General features: G+C 42.0%; 1 protein-coding gene across 3 annotated transcripts in view; it reads right to left on the bottom strand.

Moving 5' to 3' along the window:
* Positions 1-23,220, bottom strand: part of AKAP13 (A-kinase anchoring protein 13) — a 207,430-nt gene that overhangs the window by 120,697 nt on the left and 63,513 nt on the right. For all 3 annotated transcript variants that reach the window (XM_079318214.1, XM_079318215.1, XM_079318216.1), the window contains 2 exons: positions 12,048-12,195; positions 1,206-1,502 (listed from right to left, as the gene is read on the bottom strand). In XM_079318214.1, coding sequence (XP_079174340.1) covers positions 1,206-1,502; positions 12,048-12,195 — 445 coding nt within the window. The remainder of the gene's footprint in view (positions 1-1,205; positions 1,503-12,047; positions 12,196-23,220) is intronic.

The raw sequence follows: 23,220 nt of genomic DNA, 5'->3' as shown, positions 1-23,220 counted from the left end.
CACTTTTCAAATGCAGAAAGAATCATCAGTGACTTCCACACAGAGGAAAAGAATACCAAGTGTCTATCTCCTTGTAAACATATGAGAGCTACTGAATTTCTATCAAGGATCCATTAAATATGATCAAATATTTTAATGTCTGCTAACACAGGAATTGCCTGTCCTTGTATTGAGCTTTACAAAAGCAGTTAGCAAGCTGGAGAAAAATAAAGCAGGAAAATCTCCTGTGGAAAACCCTGTTGGAGAGAGCATAACTGAGCCTGCTGTACCAAGACAGCCACATCCCAGCCCTATTCAACTATTTGTGCCATTAATCTTTTAAAAGATAACAGATGCCTCACAGTCACGTTCCTGAAGTGAAACTATTTGCCAAAATACCCTGAAAATTTACAGCAAGGATTTGCACATACTGGAATTAGTCTTCATGTGTGTTTCCTTTTACTCCCTTGTGACAAGCAGAACTCCAAGGGCACAGACACACCATAGCACCCTGAACACCTCAGCATTTCTGCTTCAGCAGCCACCAAAGAATTTGGGCCAGCCATGGGGTTTATTGATAAGCTCTCAGTAGCCCTCACTACTGTGGTTAAGGGTCAAGTTTTCCCACCCTTCCCTTCTTTAGTTTGCAAAATTGTCCAGGCTTATTTTGGGGAACTACAGTGTCAACTTGTCATGTGTGCAACCAGAGATGTGATACAAACCCTTAGGGCCACAGCCCCAAGCTCTCCAAGAAAAATCACATCTATTTTTCATGTTACAGTCGTTTTCCACCTGTGCTATAAAACCAACATTTACTACAAGCACCAAATTTCTGGCACAAGGATATTTCCAAAAGAACTGGATATTCTACACACAGGGTTCTTTCAGCATATAGCACTATGCTGGTACACATGGTTACACACACAAAAAAACCCTTTCAGGGTCTATGTGAAAATACTGACTGTCAGCTCATGATATTTCTTTAGAGAAGACCTTAGAGAAATCATGAATTACAATTATATATTTTATACCTTATATATTTTATATCTTATGCATTTTAAAGAGGCTGAAAGGCAAAATATGGGATGTGGATAGACACCTGAGCACAGAGGCCACCACACCCTTTGGAAGGTACACGGCAGGTTCCCAAGGCAGGGAATCCTTTCTCCCAGGCTTTTTACCTCTCTCCCAACCTGCACATCTCACTGTGCCCCACAAATCCTCACCGGTCAGGGACTGCTCTGCTCCCAGCACGTTCCATTCTGCAGGCAGCTTCAGGTGTCGAAATGCCAAGGCCACTTTCTCATCCAGAAAATCCACGTCAGCAGCAGGAGGCCTGGAGCGGTCCAGGAACCGGGTGAAATTCAGCGCCTGCTGGTTGCCAGCACAGGTGGCCAGAAACTGGGCAGCATCGTAGGCTTCATCCTGGACAAACTGGAAACTCTCCTCTGCCACAACCAGAACAGGGTGACCTTCTCTAGAGGCACAAAGTGCCACCTTCACTGTCTCACAGCAGTCATGGCCTGCAAAACAAAATTCAGACAAATGGTAAGAAAAAAAAAAAAAAAAAAAAAAAAAAAAAAAATGGCACAGGCTGAGGAAACATAACTGAGCCATTCCCTTGAGACACACAGTCTTTGCATTAAATCAAGTAAGATCAAGTTATTGAGGGTCACAACTCTAAAATAACACTCTCTTTGTTATTTACATGTATCATCAGAGACAAGTATTTCTTACAGATTTTAAAAGGGAAAGATGTATAACTCTTCTCTGTCCCAATATAAGTCAAGAACTATAAGCAACCCAGGCTATTTATATTCAGCAACAACAAACAAGTTAAAACTCAAGAGTTTTAAGTAATTTAATTACAACATTTTGCTAACGTACCAATAGCCAGGTTATATGGACAAACTTTTCTTACACAGCTCCTCAGCTCTCCAGTAACTGATCAGAAACTAGAATCTGAGTGCTGCAAAACTACATTCTCCAAATGCTGTCACAAGGCTTGGCTTGCACTGAAAACATTGAAATTTCCCCTAAAACAAAGGTTTACATGGCTACGAGAGCACCACCTGCCTGGGCATGCCCTGTATGTGCTCACTGCTGCACCTGCCTCTTGCATTTGGGTTCATGTGACAAAACTAAAAACTAAGCTTCTCCTGCTAAAGAAAAGCATGGAAATGGCCAATTTCCATATTTACAAAACAAGAGGGCTGGAGATTTGGTAATTTGGTTATTTATTTAGGGCAGGGGAAAGAGGAGAAAGGAGGTCTTGGCATGGCAGCAATTTCACTGACTCAGAAACTTGAGGAGGGGGGGGAAATGAAACACCCAACCAAATCAAACACCTTTTTGGAATCTTTAAAGGAAAAATATACTATGTGTCCAACACAACCAGAACTTGTAGTTGTCAGACATGCCCCTTCAATAATAAGGTTTGTGTTTAAAGTTCACTATGTGGCACAGTTTCTTGTTCCAGCCTCAGACTGACATCATGGCTGTTTTTGCCAGAACAGCATGGACCCTGCACTAATTACTGGAAAAGCTTCTTTTTGCCCATGACCTCAGCATACTACCACATTCATGAAACCCTGCTTAATTAAATACAAAATGATGATTTATTTTTAAAGGCTTGAAAATTCAATTTAAGCCCCCATTTGTGGTCAGTGGGAAAGTTTCCTTCTTCTGTTGGGGCCTTTTGCTGTTGATTTCCCTGACAAAAGGGAAAATATGTCCCTAATCTTCATGGTCTTTCAGCCAACCTCACAAGTCTGTTCTGAGGCTTTTGGCATCTGTACAGATTTTGTCTGCTGAAAGAGGCAATCCTGAAGTTAATTGAAAGGTCAAAACTGCTATTAGGACACTGTGGGTAACACCAAAATTGTCAGAGATGAGGCTGTGGCTTCCTAAGGAGGGCAAATGCAGCTGGAAAGGTATCAAAGGCAAGTGGAGAAGGGGAGGAAAATACACACGGATATTGCTGCAACTGCTCAATACAACCAGGATGCTCTGGAACTGAAAGGTGAGAAAATTTCTTTCCTTCCAGCACCAGGTACCTATTAGCAAGAGGATGATGTGAAAGCTGAAGGAGTAGAATTACTAGTTCTGTTGTTTTGAACAAGAGGGCTAGGAAGAACTTCTACCACTCTTGAAAATAGAGCATGTGCATTCTAATACATTACAGTACTAAATTAGTACTCAGCTGATCAGATGAATCCCATTCACAGACTGAACAAATGTCCAAGGGATAAGTGGGGGGGTTGATACAAATTTGGGGGAATTTGCCTTTAAACCATTTAGAGCTGTACATGCCTCCCCCTACACCTTCTTGCTTTGCTGATCTTCCTAAGGATGTCAAATACAGAGCAGTTAAGACATTCATTTTGTTTCCAGCCTTCACAAAAGCAGTGATCTCTATGCACACTGTGAGAGAAATGTGTCAGCCTACAGGAGCTGACTCAAATCCTGCAAGCTGGGCTCTCCCTAATACAGAGCATTGGGAAGTTGCTAGAATGCAGAGTTTTAAAAAAACAAACACAATAAAAGCTTCCTTAATAGCATGAGGACAGCTAAACCTTTGATTCAATTTTTTAAAAATATTTTCTGCCTATTCCCATAAGAATCCCATCTGCAAAATAACCTCGAATACAACTACTCTGCCAGCAGACTTTCAGGATTGAAGCAGCAAGCAAAAACGGACCATGAGCAGCTACAGAGAAACCATTTGGGACAGTCACTTCCTTTTCACAATGCCAAAAATCTCTGCTGTGGGACAGCAAAGGCTCCTCCATTGAGACAACAACTACAGAAACCTCTGTCAAGACGTGTGGTCTCCTTAAAGCAGCACATCATGGATGCACACAAAGTTCCCTGGGATGGAGCATGTGTTAAACACCAGCTGCAAAATGAACACAAGGGAAGGTGATAGAAAGACTATGTCCTGACCTGGGGCCAACAAGGATTCTACAGAAACTTCCCCAGATATTGAATGCAGCCTAGAAGAGAAAGTGACAGACCTGCCAATCCATTTTTATCAAACAGGATCAAACAAGCACCGTGCTGAACCCTAGGGAAGGTTCTTCAGAAGAGCACTGCCTGCAGTGCTTTGATGTTCTGCTTCCTCCCATCTGAGATGTCAGATGTGGGGGTAAGAACATGGGACAGGTTCTGACTCTTGGCAGGCAGTTCAAATGAAAGGGGAGCCAGTATGTAACAGGAGCAGACAATACTAGAAAGATTGCTCAAGAGGTCTGTGCCCCCCTGCTTTGAAACAGCTACAGGAACAATGTGAGCAAACATCTCCCCAGTACAGGAACCTTCTGAAGGAGCCATCAGTGGGGCAACATTTCTCACCACATCAAAGATCCAACGGCCTGGACTAATACCTGAACTTCTACAGCCCTAGTCCCAGAGCATTACCAGAAGGGAGCTGAGCTTTCTGGCACTCTCAGGAGGTAAGTGGCTATCACTGCAAAACCAAATCTGTTTCCACAAGGTTAAGTAACTTGTCCACAATCACACACAGCTCCAGGCAGTGCCAGAACAGCCAGCATTGCTCCTGTGCTTCACCTTTCTGCTCCCTCTGACAGACAGCAGGGCTCTCTTCTAACAGGGGTTAAGCACCAAGTTATGCACATATCACCCATCAGGTTCCATCATCTATGTCCATCCACTATGGACTGCTGCAACCCCCTCATACACCTGTCTAGATATGAAACAGAAAAATGTCTGACATTGAAAAGGGAAAAAGAAAAAACTCTGGGTGTGTCAGTGGGCTGGTTTTGGTGGAATAGAGCTAAGTTTCTCTGCAGTAGTTAGTGTGGGGCTACTTTGGATTTGTGCTGGAAACAGTTTTGATAATTCAGGTATATGGTCCTTCTTGCTGAGCATTGCTTACACAGACCCAAGGCCTCCTCTTCTTCTCACCCACCCCACCAGTGAGCAGGACTGGGGCACAAGGAGTTAGGACATGACCAGGACAGCTGACCCCAAGTGACCCAAGGAATATCCCAGGCCACATGGAGTCATGGTCAGTGTATAGAGCAGGGAAAGAAGGAGGAAATCTCCAACACATCTGGTGCCCTGAGGATGGCTGATCACCTGCATGCCCATGGAAAGTAGTGAGCTAATCCCTTGTTTTGCTTTGTTTGCATGTTGCTTTTATCTATTAACCTGGCTTTATCTCAACTCTCAATTTTTCTCACTTTTGCTCCTCCAATTCTCTTCCCCATGGCACAAGAGGCAGCTGTGTGGGGTTTAGTTGCTGGCTGGGGTTAAACCAAGGCAGCCAACAGCAATGAGCCTATTTACAAAGGTTTGCATTTCCACAGACTGAAAACACGTGTAACTGAAAAAATCACACAGATGAGAGCACCTCAGAGAAGGGATGAGAAATCTTCATGCTTTACAATGCCATCAGGTCCCCAGTACTGCCCACACCCTTTCTGACTGCTGTCATTCCTCTCCAGAAATCAGGCCCTTTAACCAGAATAGCAACAGAAATGATGGAACACTCAATACCATCGTGCTTGTGCCATCCAGCAGTATCCCTGTTCAAGTTGTAACTCTCCTCACAAACATAACAGTGTTCCTCACTAGCTCAGTCTACATGGCTACACTTCCCTTCTTCATCCATTTTTTTGGCCACAGTATCAAATGTGGTCATTTGTATGCTGTCTTGACTGTGATAAAAGTCAAATAATCCATCCCTTAATTCCAGCAACACTACATTTTATCCCATTTCTCCTTTTGCTCCTACTTACTTTAAATCTAGCTTGGAAACAGTTCTTGACTTGGAGCTGTTTTGAGAAATACCAACATACTGCAGGAAAAACACAGAAATTAAAAACCTATTTCAGTCTATGCAGGGATGGGTACAGTGACTAATTCTGCTGCTATATAGTGAATTCCTCATCTACACATCAAAGCATGCTTTAAAAAATATTTTAAATGAGACAACAGCTCTTGAACTGAAGACTTCCTTACTGGAAATGAATGGGGACAGTTCATGAAGCTTGCTCTGGGGACAACAGGAGAATGAAAAATGAAGGCATGGTGCTCTGGTGTGTCTGTTCTTATCCCTGGAGAGATGAGATGCATCAGCACATAGCACTGCTGCCTTTACATGGCACCAGTGCAGATCAGTGAGTACCAGAACAGGGGGGATTTCTCAGCTGCAAGGCATTGGCAGGTAAGTTAATGCACACCTCAGACCTGTCCATCTAATTGCTACCTGTGCCTGTCATCTGGGGTGCAGTTACATGGGCTGCAGCTGAACTCTTCAGACTTTTTCTTGTTTAACAAGGCCTACATGGAGACAAAACACCCCTAAACAGAGCTTTATTAAAAGATGATTTCATTTCCTACTCCTCCAAAAGTGGAAATCCTGTCCAAACCTCCTATTTTCAGAATTCACACTGGAGCTATCAAACAATGGGCCCCCAGCCTGGACAGCTATTTCCAGCCCTGCTGGAAGCACATGTTTGGGTTTGCTTGGTAGGTGACTAAAGACTAATTGCATCCTCCAAGTCACCATGGTGGAGCTGGGTTGAAAGAGGTCTTACAGAGAGATTTAAAGACAGGAAAACCAGAAAACAAGTGTTGTGAACCTAATGAAAAATCTCAGATTTGCATCCAAGATGCATCCCAGAGATGTTGCATCTGGTGGCTTTTGGAAAAGGAAGACCAGAGATCTCCTGTGACCATCCAAAAAGTGCTTCTTTCCTGCTTCAGAAATCCTGAGTTTTGGTTCTGAAAATCAGAGCTTGGCTTTGAAGTGCATTTGTGAAATACACAGTTACTGTACTCACTCTTGCAACACAGGAAGCCTTAAGAAATACACAGGCACAGCACCAGCAGTGGACAGGAGCCTCTGCTTTTCCTTTCAAACCTTCCACTGGAAAGGTGAAAGAGAGATTGAAGAGCGAGTGAAGATTTTTTTAAAGGCCTTTACACACTGCAGATGGCCTAAAAACCCAGAAAAGTGTAGGACCCCACACATTACATCTTAAATAATTTCAACACAGATTAATCATTTTTTCCTGTGACTGATGTCATCTAGTACTGGCATCACTTCCTTTTAATTACACTGCCTCAAGCAATTAAACACACCGAAGAGGATGAACTGCAAAAAGTCTTCTTGGCTATGCTGTTTTAGTCTATTTTAAGGGTTTTTTTGTTTCATAATTAGGAGTATTTTCAAATCCAAAACTGGTATTGCCAAGTGGCCATTTGTTATGCAACTTGTTTACCCTTCTGGTCTACCAGTACAAAGATTGTAATTCATGACATACAGCTTTCTCTATGAAGAGTTGTTTCTTAGGGGAAAACACAGTCTGTGGTAGAAGTGAATAAAGCATGACCATATGTAAAGGATTTCACAGTAAAAGAAAAGTCTGAAATGAAGATATTTCCAAGCTAACTGAAATTAATTTCTGTCTATCCTTTTAACTAGCAGAAAGAAAGCAAGGAGAAAAAAAACCAAAAAACAACTCTGAGAGAGATGGAATTAACAAGTTAAAGACTGAAGCTGATTCTTTGCCTTAGCTTAAGGATGGAGAAAAAGTTCAGATTGAGTCAACAGGAATGTGTCAGCCCTGTGGAAACTGCTGGCAGGCAGCTACTAGCAGACAGACAGTCTCTCAGACCCTTTTTATACTTCCAGGTTTGCTTCTCTCCCCTTTGAAACCCATACAAGAATCCTGCACCTTTTGAGTTCAATGAATATGAGAAAACAATTTTGGTATTACAGGGCTTGGAGTGATACAACACATTGCAATAGCACTCACAAAGGCAATTACAGCTCACAAAATACACTTCATGTTTAGGTGACCTGGCTGTCAGACAGGGTGTTTCTTACCCTTCACTTATTTGATCAGGAGCTGCTGCAGCTCTGGATTTCTGAACTGTCTCTTCCTATTTGAAATTTCATTTCAAATTTCACCCTTGTCTCCCACACTTTCCAGACCACCAGTCATTAAATGCAAAGCAAAATATCTGTTCAATCATAAAGCTGCTATGGTGATGGCATGAAAACTTTTGCAATAAATGCACCACACAAACACTGGAGCTCCCACCACATCAGCTTCTGCAAGAAAATTCCCCCAAATCTCCCCAAGAGCTTCCCAATGCTCAGAGGCCTTCACTGGCCATGGCAAGCTGTGGTTGGGACTTTTAACTTGTGTGGACAATGATGAGGTCATTCCTTCTTCTGCTGGTTTGTTTGCGACATCATGATTTGAGGATTTTATTACTGGGTTGGGTTTTTTCCCAATAGGCAAAAAAAAAAAAGCTGCTCTAGCAGAGAGGCAAGAGATGAGGCTGCTGTCTTGCAATGAAGGTTTCACTTCCCTGCTTTGCACTGATTTCCTTCACTACCACATGCAATCTGCTTGGCCTCAGTTCCCCTGCCTATCCTGCAGAGATGGTGGGAAGAAAAAAAAATGCATTAAGATTCGGGCAGTCTCAGCTGCTGTAGGAATAAGGACTTGCTGAAAAGCCCAGTTAATGACCTACAACAGTAAGACGAGCATCTGTGACCTACAAGGACAGATCCATCCCCAAAAAATTCAGCAGCAGTTTAACCACAGCAGCAGAGATGGTAGCATTTCTCTACTTCCTTCCCTGCTCAGACTTTTGATGCTTTCTTAACACCCAAACTCCAGTGACCAAGCTTTTGCACTGAGATCCCTACTGCAGCAGTGCCAGTGCCTTTACACCTCCACCTGCCACCTTAATGCTGAGTCTGATAAAACAATACTTGAAATTGTGCTGAGAACCACACAGTGCCTCTGGTACTGAGGAAAACTGCTTCCATTAGGGAGAGTCTCGACCAGATTAATTACAAATAGAACTGCAACAGTGACAGCAAAGCCAACAGTTAAATAAGGTTTTGATAGCTTTTCATAGAGATAAACAAAAGCTCTGTTGGATGATGTAACCTGGCGTGTCCTTAGGCTGGCAAAAGAGCTACTGAAAGCACACAAAACATCTCCTGGCTAATTCTTGAATCTCAGTAGCTAATTTTCACACTTTGAGTTATGACTGATCATCTCAGATGAGAATCTGCTTCTTACAAGGGGAAATTACTTTCCTTAAATTAACAGAGCCAACAGCAGGGCAGGGCAGGATAAATAATCTATCCCATCCTTCAGAGCAAGTGCATAAATACAGGTACGTATTCTACAATTTGAAAAAGTGATGAATCTGTATTTACCCACATCTTCAGGTAAGATAAAGCTGCCCCCATAAATTTACAACTTTTTTATTACATACAGAAATAAAAGCTCACATATGAACAGTAGTATGGACTATATATATTCAGTGTTTAAAGCTGATGATAAAATAAGCATAAGAAAGAGGCAGATTGCTCTAGCAGTTATATAAGATGCAGCCATCATTTAATTCTGCAGTAATAAGCTTTTATTTAGGTAAAGGCTTTCAGAATATAGAGAATTTTCACACACAATGAGAATTCACGATTTTTTTTTTTTTTTTGACAGCTTCTATTTCCATTCCATTTTCTCTAATTCTTCACCTAAAACAACTTTACGTTGTTAAGATTTCTTTGCAATTGTGATTTTCCTTGAAAGCTTTGCGAAAACGTTCTGATTAATTTTGGCAGCAAATGTAATGAAATCATTTGTCTCTCTTTTACACCTCTATACATCAAAAAAGCCCACTGAAAAAGTCAAGAAACGAAAATGACAAATCTGAGCTTGTTTTTACTTCAGCCTTAACAGAATTACAGTCGCTCTTTTCACCCCAGCTGCTGATGGACTTCATCTGAAGTCTCCTGGGGACCAGATGAAATTCTGAGGACTTGGGGCAAGAATGATGGAAGAGCCTTTGAGTCCAGAAGGGATGGAGAGGAGGTTCAAGGAAGGCAGAGAGGCTGCTGAGAGAATCAGCCCTTCCTTCATGCACTGAGCTATCCCCAAGGAGCTGCTGCGCTCACAGGGATGTGCAACACTCCCTGCACCACAGGAACAAATGAAGGATGCAGGAGCTGCAAGTAAAGGATGAGATTTTGGCTAAAAGCTGCTGGCAGGAGTTTCCTTGCAGAGCATTTGCAAAGTGCCCAGGGCTGGGTGTTTGAACAAGGGCTGGTCTCACACACACTGTGTGCTGTTCATGGCTAATCCCTGCGGGGTCAAATAACACTCTGAGTCACCACAGCCATCGCCAAGGCAACTGTGGAATATACAGAGTAAACACATGATTACAGATTCACTGTGCGTCCAGGAAGGAGGAGGAGGAAGAGCTGCACTGAAATAAGTCATACATCCACTGAAATCACTGTAGTCAGTGCTGAAGCAACACTACAAATGCACAGGTGTCAGCAGAGGGTATGAAAAAATTAGGCTTTTCCCATTTCTTGCTTTGCCTTTCTTTAATAACCTTTTCACTACTGAAGTTTTTTTTTTAGGTAGTCTCACCAAAATGAGGTATGAGCACAGATGAGGGTGTTATCCACATGGATACACCTGAGATGTCACCTCTTCCTTGCACCACAGCCCTGGGCAGTGCAGGAATAGAACTGCCTTTCTGAAAGGTCCCTGAAAAGTCTGTCTGAAATAAACTGTATTTTGGGACAGCACCCATCCCGGTCTAGCTTCACACACCACAACACCATGACTATAATGGGTTAAAAAAAAAACAACAAAAAAACAACAAAACAATCCATTATTGCTAAAGGAACAATTGAGAGAAATCCCCTCTTGTCCTTTCCCACTAACAGCACCAGCAGGAGCTGCAGGGAGCCCTCCCCAGGGACTCAGCTGTATCTGGGGCTGGCAGGACAGGCAGTGCCCAGAGCATCACTCTGGTACCACCTGGCCACATCCAGCAGTGCTGCAAGCACAGCAGCGGTGGGAAAGCACCGTTCCTGCCCGGACACCCCATCCAGCTGGCTCCCATGGGCTGAAGGGAACACTGCAGCTTTTCAGCTCCTTTCTTGGCACAGCAGCCAGGCCCCGAGGGAGAGGTGAAGTCATTGCAGGGCTGGCAGAGCCCCACGCCCACCACACAAAAGCAGAGAAAGAGTCACCCCCTCCTGCTCTTCTGGGAGAAAATAAGCACTAATCTAATTGATTGCACGGGGCTCCAGTCATCAGCAGCCATAAAAAGACTTCTCTTCCCAAGCCAACCGAACAACATGAACAACGCAAAAAGAGGAGGAAATAAAAAACCCCGGAATGGCCAACTTTTAGCCACTCATTCCTAGTAGAAAAAAAACCTCCAAATTTTACTCTGTGTGCATCTCTCACAAAACAATACTTAGGAGGTAGATGAAAAGACAAACCCAAGAGAAAACACTTAATGGCCTGAGTTACACTGTGTGTAGGGAAAATGTCAGGCGTTTTTCTCACACTGGTAGCAATGAGCTGCATAGCAACAAGTCAGAATGAAAGGTTAATGGTGAGGACTGCAGCCTGGAACATGCTCATTCCCACGGTCCTGAAGTCACCAAAGGGAAATGCCAACTTGTTTTGTTTTGTTGAATAAAGGATAAAAACAGTGGTGGGCTCCAATGAGGAAACTCACCTCATTTGAACCAGCCATGGTGAGATGGCACTGAGCAGCACATCACCTGTACTGCAAGAGCTCCAGAAATGCTGTGTGAGCCCTGAGCTGAACAGGATTTAGGGGAAAGGGCTGCATTTCACCAGGAAGACAGCAATGAACCTCATCAGGTCAAGAAGATGATGAATGTAGATAAAACTTATTGAGCTGTCACCCATTTGGGCAACCTCACAAATGTATCCTCCACCATCCTTCCTGCATTTAAAAGCATTTTACTATGTGTATCTAGAAAACTCGGAGTTTTCTACAGTAGTATCTCATATTTACATATTAAATAACTGCAATCTCAAAGTCATATAATTCTAGTGAAATCAAGAAAGAGATTTCAAAAGGCAAAAGCAGCCTTCCAAACCACGTGCTCTATTCCTTGTGAATGTGTAAATGAGGAAAAAGACAAGCAAGCAAACAGAATTACATTCCAGTCCATTTGTAGCAACCAAATTTCACAGACTGACACACTGATATGCAAAGAAAGGAAATTTTACCAGGAGAAATTGTCTCCAGACTCCCAGGATTAATCTTTCTCGTGCTTGTGCAGTGTTGGACAGTTGATCCAGTGAAGACCAAATAAAAAACTACATCATCTTCAACTTTATCTTCCTCAGTCAGCTGCACTGTAATAACAGAGTCACCCTAGGAAAAAGGACAAGAAACGAGGTTAGGTTTACATGACCAAGAACTGCATCATCTAAAATAAAATTACTCTCCCTACAAGGTTCACACTCTCCATTCATACACTCCTTTCACAGGATTCAGTGCCCATCCTGACTTTCAGACATGCAAGTCAACCTCAGTATCAAAGCCAGCCAACATCTAGGAAACATGCTGAATGCAGCTCTAGGAAGAGACATGTGGAAATCTCCAGGGTATTTTCAAAACAATAATATGGTGAAATTGCACCAAGTCTGACAAAGATGTGCACACCCCACACAGGGTGTTTTGTGTACACACACACACCCCACACAGGGTGTTTTGTGTACACACACACATATATAGAGACATACGTATCAGAATATACATCTCAGAATATAGATAGACATAAAAGAAATTAGATAGTGGTGAAAACTGCCTCTACCCTCAGAAATCTGAAAAAATGTCCTAAATCTTGCTTGAGTGCTCATATTTCCCCTGCCCAAACTAGCACTGCAACCATAGATCCAACTTGATCACTGAACACATCTCTCATCCACAATCCAAAAATACACAAAGATACCAGTATTTTATATCCACTGAGATTTTTTTTTTCCACCTTCCTTACAAAGACTGTGGTGGTACAGAGAGTGGTAGCTCTTCTCACTCATCCAGAGCTCATGCCTTGGTGAAAAGCTCTGTGTGCCAGCAAAAATAGCAGCTCTTCAAGCCTTGAGAAAAAAAATCTCTCATGATCTGTTGGTGAAACTCTACTGCTTAGTATTATGGAGGGTTTACTTCAGTCCCTCAGCATATTTTATCATTTAGCTCATCTCTGTTCTCAGGGAAAAATATATTTATAAAAGGCACAGATGGTTATCACAGTTAACCCAGCAAAGGGTGCAGTATAAACACCTGAAATTGCTACATCTGAACGGAAAAGAACAGGGGCAAAATGAACCAATTTCAGTATTCCATGGGGAAGGGCAAAACAGGGTAAGAGGATGCTTACAGTCACTGCAGAAGTAAGTGAAGTATTTTAATTTGATGAAAAAAATCATGGACTCATTTAGGTTGGAGAAGACTTCCAAGACCATCAGGTCTAACTGTTAAGCCAGCACTGTCAAACCATCACTAAACCATGTCCTTAAGTGCCACATCTACACAAGTTTTAAATGCCTCTGGGGACTCCCCATACTTTGTTTATTAGAAAAAAATTATATAAACTACAAGAAACTGAGAACAACAGTCTGTGACGTGACCTTCTGTCCCTTTTCTGCTGAGATCAGAACCAGGTGGATGCTCCAGTTCTACACTGCAGCTGTGGCTGCCAGCTCTCTGCCACCACCCCACTGAGCATATGGTTACAGCTGCAAATCTGGAAAAGATTTTATTATTATTGTTATTGCAGATTATGTAATTCTGATTTGCATATTCAAGAGAATACACATGTTCATTTCCTTAAAAGCCTCCCCCTTAAGATCAGTGAGTTCATCCCTTCTCTTTGTGACACACAAGTGCTGTAGAGATTCCCAGACTCCAGGCCCTCCCGTTAGCATCGCTTCCCACGCTCTGCCTCACGTCTCCCTCCTCTCTCCCTCTGCTCCTTTTACATTTCCTCCTCCAAGTTTATGTCCAGTTCTCCCCTGATCCAGCCCATCTGGCACCTCTTGCCAGGGGCAGGACTGCACCTTGTTTTATACAAACAAGATTTTGGAGGGCAAAAACACGACCAGCCCTTAAAAATCAGCTATGTGGGTCAATGCTGTAGCACAGGAAAGAAAACCATAAATTCAAAAAAAACCCACCACCTAATGGAAGAGTGAGTGTATTTTGCATTTTCAGAGGTTGTAGAGTTACAAATGTAAATTTTAGGGAGGTCTCACGCGATACTATCAGACCAGACTTCCAGCTGGGGAGGAAGGAACCATGTAGCAGAAGTCCATCTTGTATAGAGTCAGTGTTAAAATAAAAACAGGTGCAAAAAGAAATAAATCAAGCTTTAAATTCAAGCATGACCAGTTCACATGCTGAGTTGAAAACTAAATATTCTGTTTCAAGCAAATGGATCCAGATTTGAGCTGATGTTCAAAAAAACAAAAGCTTGAGTTTTAACCTATAAACCCCTTGTGCTTTGTTTTTTGTATCTTTGTTCAAACAGTTTCTCCCTTAAGGCATGAGCATAGAAAGTATTTAAAGAGATTTAAAATGCAGGTGACACTTCAGAACACTCAGCAACAGCACTGAGTGTTAAACATGGTATTTGTTAAAAGAGATTTTTCTTTTATTTAACTCAGGAATCAAGTACAGCTACTCTAATTTTGTGAAATCAAAGCAAATTGACAGAGTTTTTGTGAGAAGACACCTGTCTATCCATGCAAACTACTCTTATTTCTAGGAAAAGCAATTTAATTTGCATCAATATTGCAAAATGACTATTTGTGTATTTAGTTACTTACAGAAAACCTAGAAATACATGTAAGAAACCTCAACACCTGAAATCTAAGTTGGAACTTAAACATAAAGCTGAACTTATATAGATACCTGACCTAATTTTGAAAGTGGAAGGTGGTCAGACCAGTGACCTCCAGCAGATATTTCTAACCAAGTTGTTCCACTCCTTAGATTTTAATTCAGTTCATTTCAGCTATTGTTTAAGTCTTGGGAGAGTACAAATTATCATCAGCTGGTATCAATTTAAAATGTTCTTCAGCTGTGTCTCAGCAACACTTCAGGGTGGGAGGGTCTCCACCACCCTGCTCCCACCTCTTCTGCAGGATCCTTCAGCAAAGATTGTGGAACACTGAGCATCTTATTTATTGGTTTGGTTTTTTTTTTACTTTAATTTTTAAGTTGTCTCCAAATATCTTTGGTAAGACTGATAATGTGCCATTTAATTGCTGTGTGCTTCAGTTTACTTGCAGGTGTCACCTGAGCTAACTCAGTCATTGTGCCTGGTACAGGTCACTGTGCTGACCCCAGAAGAGCCTTCTTTTCCAACACACCTCTCTACCTCCCAGTTACTGACTATTTCATTGTTCACTGCCAATTTTAATTTGATTTTTAAGTTATTCAAACAATGTATTTATTTGGAAAGGAAATAATGCACAGAACAAACCCCTCTCTTTCCAAGATTTTTGGAGTTAAAGAAAATCAGTTACAAATGCAGCCAAATTCCTCCAACCCACATAGAAGACTTTCCAACAGCCCTATTGCATTCAGCCTCCAAAAACATTTTAATTGAAGTATGTTTACCTTTATTCATTTAATATTGTCCAAAAAATGTCATCTGTTCAGTATCACTGCCACACAAGGTGGTTATTATAACCCTTCTTTCATCCCAAATGTCTAGAAATGGGAGGCTGGCCTGCCAATATCCCTTTGGTGAAAGTACAGACAGATCAAAGCCATTCTCTGGAATGCTCCAACAAATAAGAATAATTTAATTTCAAAACTAGTTTGGATCGACTAATATTTACTTGGCTTAAAGCCCATTGGAAATGAAAACATTCCATCTTGGTCCATTCATGAAAGAGGCCACCCTGTCCCTTGTTTGGATCTGAAAAACCCCTGAAAAGTCTCAGATATAATGGGATGTAAAGAAGGTGGATGGGGCTCTTTCCCCTACACATATTCCCTCTTCCAAAGCAAAGGCAGAAAGCAGATCTGCCTCACCACGGGACAGGTGCACTGGAAAAGCTAAGCCTGACCTTGAGCTTTAAACTAGAAAACAACACAGAAAGAGATTTTAGAGTGGCCTATCTCTGAAGTTTTGGCTTAGTTAAGGCAGCAGAAATACAATTACCTCTAAAAAGGCCCAAATGCTGTCATTAGAACTAAACCCCAAAACTATCTGGACAAGGCACCTGTTTATCAGCATGATTTGCTGGCATAAGCACAATTCCACCTTTTTAGGTAGTAGTTTTTTCAGCACTGCAGTTAAATGTGTGTGGATTGTGTGTAGGCAAAGAACAAACAACTCCAAGTAAGCATGTTAAAATGGACTATTTACCTTCAAAGGCTTTTTTTTTTTTTAATAGATGATCTCAGCAGTATTTGGAAGTGGCAGTGAAGTGAACAAAATCTTTAATTTCAAAAGAATTTAGATCACTTATCACCTTAAAAATACTATTCACCTGACAAAAAGAAACAATGGTTGTAAGCATATAAAGACATCTTTCCTTTCTACTTCAAGCTCTGGAAATCTGTCTGGTTTGGGGGAATTGGTCATCATTTGGGACCATGCAAATAGTCCTGGAAAATGCCAAAGTTAGGCTTCAAAATGAAGACTGTGAGTTTAGCTGGCAGTAGGGAAGGTTCCCTGAGAGGTATCAGCTCTACCAGAAACAGGTACATTTGTCAACAATGGAATGAAAAAGGGAAAAAGTATTCTTAACATGCTGGCTAACAAATTTTAACATTTCTGGAAACAAACAAGAAAAAAAAAAAAAAAAAAGACAAACTATATTTTTGTAGCTGAAGCATTTGATTTCTAAGCTCATACTGGGAATTTTAAAGAACATTAGTTCAGCCACTGACCACTCACTCTGCCTCCACAAACTGAATCTAAAAATACTTATGAAAATTAAGTGTGCGTTAGATGGCATACTGCAGCACTCAAGGGTTACTTCAACATTCTGCTTTGAATGAGAAAACACCAACAACCAGCAACCATTAAATTGTTCTACCCAGAAAATCAAAATGCAAAGATTGCTGCTGGCCTCTGGGGCTGTTTTCTCATGCAGCAAAATTCCAGTGAATAGGAAGCCCATGGGTTAGATGGGTTGGAGATTCACAAGAAGGAAAGAAAGCTTTTCTCCAAAGGTATTTCCTTCTAAGAGTTGTTGTGGATTTTGGGGTTATGATGCCTTATTAAAGAGGCTGGATTAGATGAGTAAATGTAACCTGCCATTGTAACAAGTTTTGTTTTGTTTCCGCTACTCATAACATGAATCAGGCTCTTGTTGAGTCACTGCTTTATTGCATTTTTGCTTCTCCCCCTTTGGGAAACCCTAAACAGCTCCCAGGAGAGCTTCACTGAACCCAGCACAGCACAAAATCACAGCTGTGGTTTCTTCCTCCTCCTCCTCCAGTTCAGGCTCATTGGTACTTTTATCTATCCATTTTTAGATGGAGTTGGGCTTGCTGTTAACCCCAGCTACTGTTTGACACAGAGTACCCAGGACCTGGCTGTAATTCCAGCACCAGTCAAGTCCTTTCACATCTCTGAGCCTTGAGTATTCCCATCAATGAAGTGGGGATTGTGGTCCAAACACACTGGGCAATTTTCCTCCAAATGGCTTTTAAAGGAACAGCTGGCTGTTCAATCACATGACATTTTCTTTGGAAAGTGTGCAGCACCGACAATAATTAAGCTAGATAAAATCAAAGGGAAAGTTGAGACAAGTCCACCTCAAACTGAGAACTGCAGAGGAGTCTGAAAGAAGCTGGAGCATGGAAAAGGAACCTTTAAAAAATGTAATAGAAATCATCAAATAAGGAAAAAAGTACATTATAATTGTTTAGATGCTCGATAATCCATTACCATCTACCTTTGTCAGTACACAACAAGATAAGCAGCTAAACTTTTGCTCCCAGACAGTTCCCATATCTCAGCTGAGTACCCTAAAAGATCCCTCCCATCTAAGGTTACTTGGGGTTGGTGCAAACTTGTGCTTAAACCCCTGGAGAATGACATCTGGAAAGGACAGATGGACATCCCCATGCAGAACAAAACCATGCATAGCCACACAGGCTTCTGACTGCAAAAGGAAATGGGGTTTGGGCAACTATTTTTAGAGCAAACATGACAGTGCTCTCATCTCCTGGAATAACCCTTTTGTGATTGAGAAAGCCTTAGATCCCAGTTTTCCCAGGTCTGAGTAAGTGTTCCAGCCAGTCAGCTGTGACACATCACTATCACTGCTGGCTCTGAAAATCACAGGATGCTCTTCTTCCATGGCAATAACCTACACCCAGTAAACTCTTCCATGCTTTTCCCAGAGTAACAGATGAACAGCTCACACCTGAGGGGCAGAATCTGGGGAAGGGTCCCACCTCCACAACACCCAGATGAGCTCCCTTCCCTCTCTGTCCTGGCAGGGCTGAGTTTGTCAGTGGGTTTCAATGCCTCAGCCTGGAACATCCATCCCCTTTTCCAGATGTGGCCATTTGGTCTGCAAGCTCCCAGCACATGGACAGAAAAGGAAGGGACCACAGGAGGAGGTCAGAGGTATCAGTCACAGTGAGATAACAGCAATCATTACAGGCATCCTCAATTTCACCACTATGGATTGACTCAGAGGAGCACTTAGTGGGGAAAGGGAAAAAAATTACATCAAACACAGCTCATTCTGCAGAACTCCAGGCCCCAGGAACAAAGGTAGGGCTGTGAAATCTGTCTGAACATGAGCAGCTCTAGAAATCCCTCCTCGCCTGGAGATATCCCCCATGATAAAGGCAGTGACCTGGGTCAGGAGCAGGGAGAAAGATGGATGTCATTGGGGTGGAGTGTTGCAACCTCCTGCAGATAAAACCTTCAGGGAAAGACTCCAGAAATAAATACAATGGCAAGCTGCCAAGTTTGGGGGCAGATTGTGTCCTTTTTTATAGTCAATGACTTCAAACTCCTTGATCTTAAAGCATGAAGCAGGGAAGTTTTCCTGATTGAAAAAAAAAAACCAAAAAACAACCCCCCACACAAAAGAAGACAACAAGAATGACTCCTGTGGTTTAAATAAAATAAATAATTAATTTTAAAAATCGATCTCCAGACCTAACCTTATTTCCTTTTTAAATTAACAGCAGTGCTATTATTTCTACCAGTGAAAGGTTTCAGGTTAACAGCAGAGATACTGAGCACCTCTGTGATGAGAAAACCAGATTTTACAAAGCACTCTCTTATTCTTTGGAAAATACAATCACAGGCCATTCTGTCTTGCCCACAGGCCACTAAAAGAGCAGAATGATGGTACACATTTTTCTGCCAGGCCACAGAGCAAATCAAGGTGATACCTTCCATATTTCATTAACACTGCACTGAGCCAAGTGATCTCCTCTTCCAATACTAGCCACAAAGTCATGACATGAAACACTGATATAGAGACAAAATATCTTTCTTCTCTTCACCACTTTCTTTCCTCAAAGGTGAAAAAAGAATTTGGTCCAAAAATAAGATTAGCTTAGCACATTGATGGATAAAATGTTGACACAAGCATGGAGTCAAAAGACATTTTATTCAAGACTCGGTGCAAAAAAGAATTTGTGAGAAAACAAGGACATTTATGATAAACAGCCCTGAGCTGTTGCCTCCAGGTCCAAGCTGGCTCTCATGGATCCATCCTGAGTGTGATCTGTGCTAAAAAAACCAGCATGGACACCCTCAACTTGCCTGTCTGCAGAGCCAATGTTGTTAGGGTTGATTTATTAACACCATCCCACAGCCACAAGCACAGTCCAGGTGTCTAATCCTGCAGCAGGATTTGTTTGCAAAGAGTTAAAAGGTTTGAGGAGAGCAAGGGGTAGATTTCTTACTTTCCTGTAGAAATGGGTATTCAAGAAATCCATTATTTGTGGCCCACATCCTTTGACAGAGCAATTCTCAGTCAGCCTCCAAATCAATCATCTTCAAGATGAGTCTTTATTGAGTGTCAAGATGCTATTATAAGTATTACACACATATTAATCCATGCAGCTCAAAGGAGATCTCTACAGACTGCCAGCAGAAATCCATCAAAGTAACAGGATCTTGCTACTGCTGAAAGAGACACATGATTTATCTTCATGCAGAGATCTTCCTGACATGCCACTCTGCTACCCAGGTTATTATATTGGGCTCTTAATGGCTAATTTAGCTGTACCACTGCCTTAGCAGGGGGCTCCACGTGCTGTGCAGCACTGGCTCAGAGCATGCATCAGCTCAGTGCCAGCCTCTGCTGTGCACACACAGCCCTCACCAACCAAACTGCCTAGGTCATTCCTACTAACTCATAGCATACAGGAAACATGGTAAAAATAACAGTAAAATTCGCAGCAAAATCAAACTTAGGGAGAAAAAAGAGAGGTTAAGAAAAGTGCCATTCAGCCTTCTGTACTAAATGTCAACACCCAGGGAAAAAACTGAGATGGCAACTTTCATGTTTTGGTGAATTTGGCAGTATAGTAAAGAAAACATCGATTTAATTTTCATTTATTCAGGCAGTTTAGTGTTAGCCAGGCTATCCACTTCAAGAATTGTACACTTTCTGGCCTGAATAAGCAAGTAGTGAGAGTAACCCCAAGCTCCTTCCACCACAAGCCCTGTACAGCTCTGATAGAGAGGAGGGGGAGGTTTGGAGGTACACAAAAGCAGTAACACATTGGGGTTAACCTTTAAATTATGCAAGTCTCCATGTACTGACAAAATTAACATGAAGACAAGACAAAAGAAAGGAGGAAATTTTGTTGCAGAATGTCCTTTCCAGTACCATCCAGTTTCTACAAGTACTGGTCTTACTTTAGGCTTTTTTTTTCCTGAAATTCTGGAAACTACTTCAATCAGTTCCTAGAAAAACACACCCAAATTGATGTGAATGTCTTGCTCTGGCCTCATCCTAAAGTCTCTTCTGCTCTTCATTACACTTAGGAGAACCAAACCAGGTAATTTTATAACCAGCTGCTTGAGTGATTGATAGTATTTCCTACTAATTGTCCATCTAGCAATAACAACAAAATTGCAGTGCTTAGGAGCAATAGCAGGCAGTCTGAATGCGTGCAGTGACTAAGAAATCCAGCTACTCTCTTGGCACCAGAGAGAGTCACAATTCCTGGAAGATAAAGTACATATGATGACATGTTATTAGAAGCAATCTTCTACCACTGGAGTATTTTCACAAATAGCCTTGAGATGTCTTAAAACAAAAAGAAAAAAAAAAACAAACCAAAAATCATGTTTGAACACTCTGATCCTAAAGCAGAAGAGAGCTGAAGGATGGCTTTTTCCTGGTACTTCAGCCTCCTCTACAGTACAGCAAAACCTTCAGAGACACAGAGCTCAGTGTGCTCCAGAGCACTCATTTTCCTGCCAGCTGCAAAACATCCACACCAGTCTTTAAATCTTTCACAGCTTCAGTATTTAGAGCTACTTCAATGACTGAGGCACTTCTTAAAGTGACATTATTCCCATTAGAGAACAGAAACCATAATGATTATAATCATTACCTTGCTGAAGAAGTAACCCCCCAACCACAAGTGCAGACAGATGAAACTTCTGTAATGTTTAAAAGAAACACTTTGAAACATCAATACAAACACAGACAGCCTGAAAACCTGTCCTGAGACAGAACTGCCACTTGATGGCACTGCACAGCATCGAGCTACAGTGATGCACAATTCTTTTATTTAAGCACAATATGGAATTGCTTCACTGAGCCAGGCAGAGGACGAGCACATCCAACACAGCCTTTGGAATGGGAAGCACTGCAGGCAGAGTGCAGGGGATTTGGAAGGCTATGTGAAATTTTGGCTTCATGCAATGAAAATCTTCATGAGCACTGCTGTCACATCAGCTTTGCTGTCAGAATTGCCTCTAGCTGAACAAAATGACTGCCAGCACTTTGTTACAGGAAATACAGCAGGGGCATGTATCCTGAGGAATGAAATGGGAAATGTGTTTGCTCATTCTAAAGGTAACATAAGAAAACATCCCACAGTGGAAGAGTAGTTGAAGAATATTTTTGTTCTCTTAAACCTAAATGCAGATCTGCACTGCTTATTCCTCCTGACAGGGGAGGAGGCAGCACTGTCAAGGACGCTGGGGATGGGACACCATCTCTTGTGCCTGTCCAGGTACTCCCAGCCCATCAGCTACCACAAGAAATAATGAGTCCCAAATGCAGAGCCCAAGACATGCACATTATTTCACCCAATTTTAATACAGCTCTTAGTGTGATAATATAAGGATTCCTTCTGCAGTTTCAGAAAGCAGGAGGAAGCAATCTAAGAGCTCCCCAAAAGCAGATCATTGTCTCTGCTTTCCCACCCCTACCAGCTGTACCAGCTCTGGCACCTTCTGCAAGTCATATTAAAGTTCACACATAAAGCTGCAAAGTACTGGAGAGTTAAGGGCAGAATTTCAGAGAAGTGCTCCAGACTTCAAGCCAGACTGTTTATTGTTTACCAGCACTTTTACACCCACAAAACAGGATCACAGAGGAGAAGTTCAAATAGATAATGAGGGAAGGAGGGCTTTGAACCCATATCATAGCATTTCAGTTTCAGACAATATTGAAGAAGAGTTGAGAAAAGGCCTCTGAGCTGAAATTTAAGCAACAGCTTCTCCTGGAGGAAGATGCTGCTGATGGTCTGGCAGCCTTATCTGACTTCTCCAGGTAAAGCTGCCTTCAGTCAGTGCACAAAAGTGACCATTTCACCAACAGCCCTATGCTAACATCAGAGATCTCATAAGCTAGAGAATGTCTCTCAAGAGAAGCAAATCAAGCAATCAGCCTCATAATAACCAGACTGAGCAAAAGTCTGCAATGAGGCATGACAGAGCCCAGAAGCAGCAGGGAGCTTGCCAGGGGATGGTGCTGAGCTCAGGTGGCAGTGCCAGACACCCATTTCCACAGGAGGGATGGCTTCTTGCAGGATGCAGACCACAGTTTGGCAAGTGGAGGATGAAAAGAATCTAAATCAAAGATCTGAGTGACAAAAATTTAAAAGATGAGGTCAAGCACAGTTTAGTGAGGAAAGTATTTTGCCTGGAGAATTAAAGCAGAGCCAGACAAGCTGCAATACACTCCTCTCAAAAAAAATCAGTTTATTCAGGCGCCCCAGCTGACTTTTTTAAAACCAACCAAGCAGCAGGTTCTTCCACAAGCAATGGAAGCATTTTATTTGTAAAAGGTGCTCAGAGGCCTCCATACATTCATTATTCAAAGACATTTTGAAGGTGGGGCAGAAAACTAGTTTGTCATTAAGAAGAAATCAAATACCCAACAAATAAAAGACAAGAGGTTTATCAGATCCTCTCACCACAGAGCTGAACTA

The sequence above is a fragment of the Erithacus rubecula genome, assembly GCF_903797595.1.
Source record: "Erithacus rubecula genome assembly, chromosome: 14".
Classification (NCBI taxonomy): Eukaryota; Metazoa; Chordata; class Aves; order Passeriformes; family Muscicapidae; genus Erithacus; species Erithacus rubecula.
This window is presented reverse-complemented; position numbering and strand designations above follow the sequence as displayed.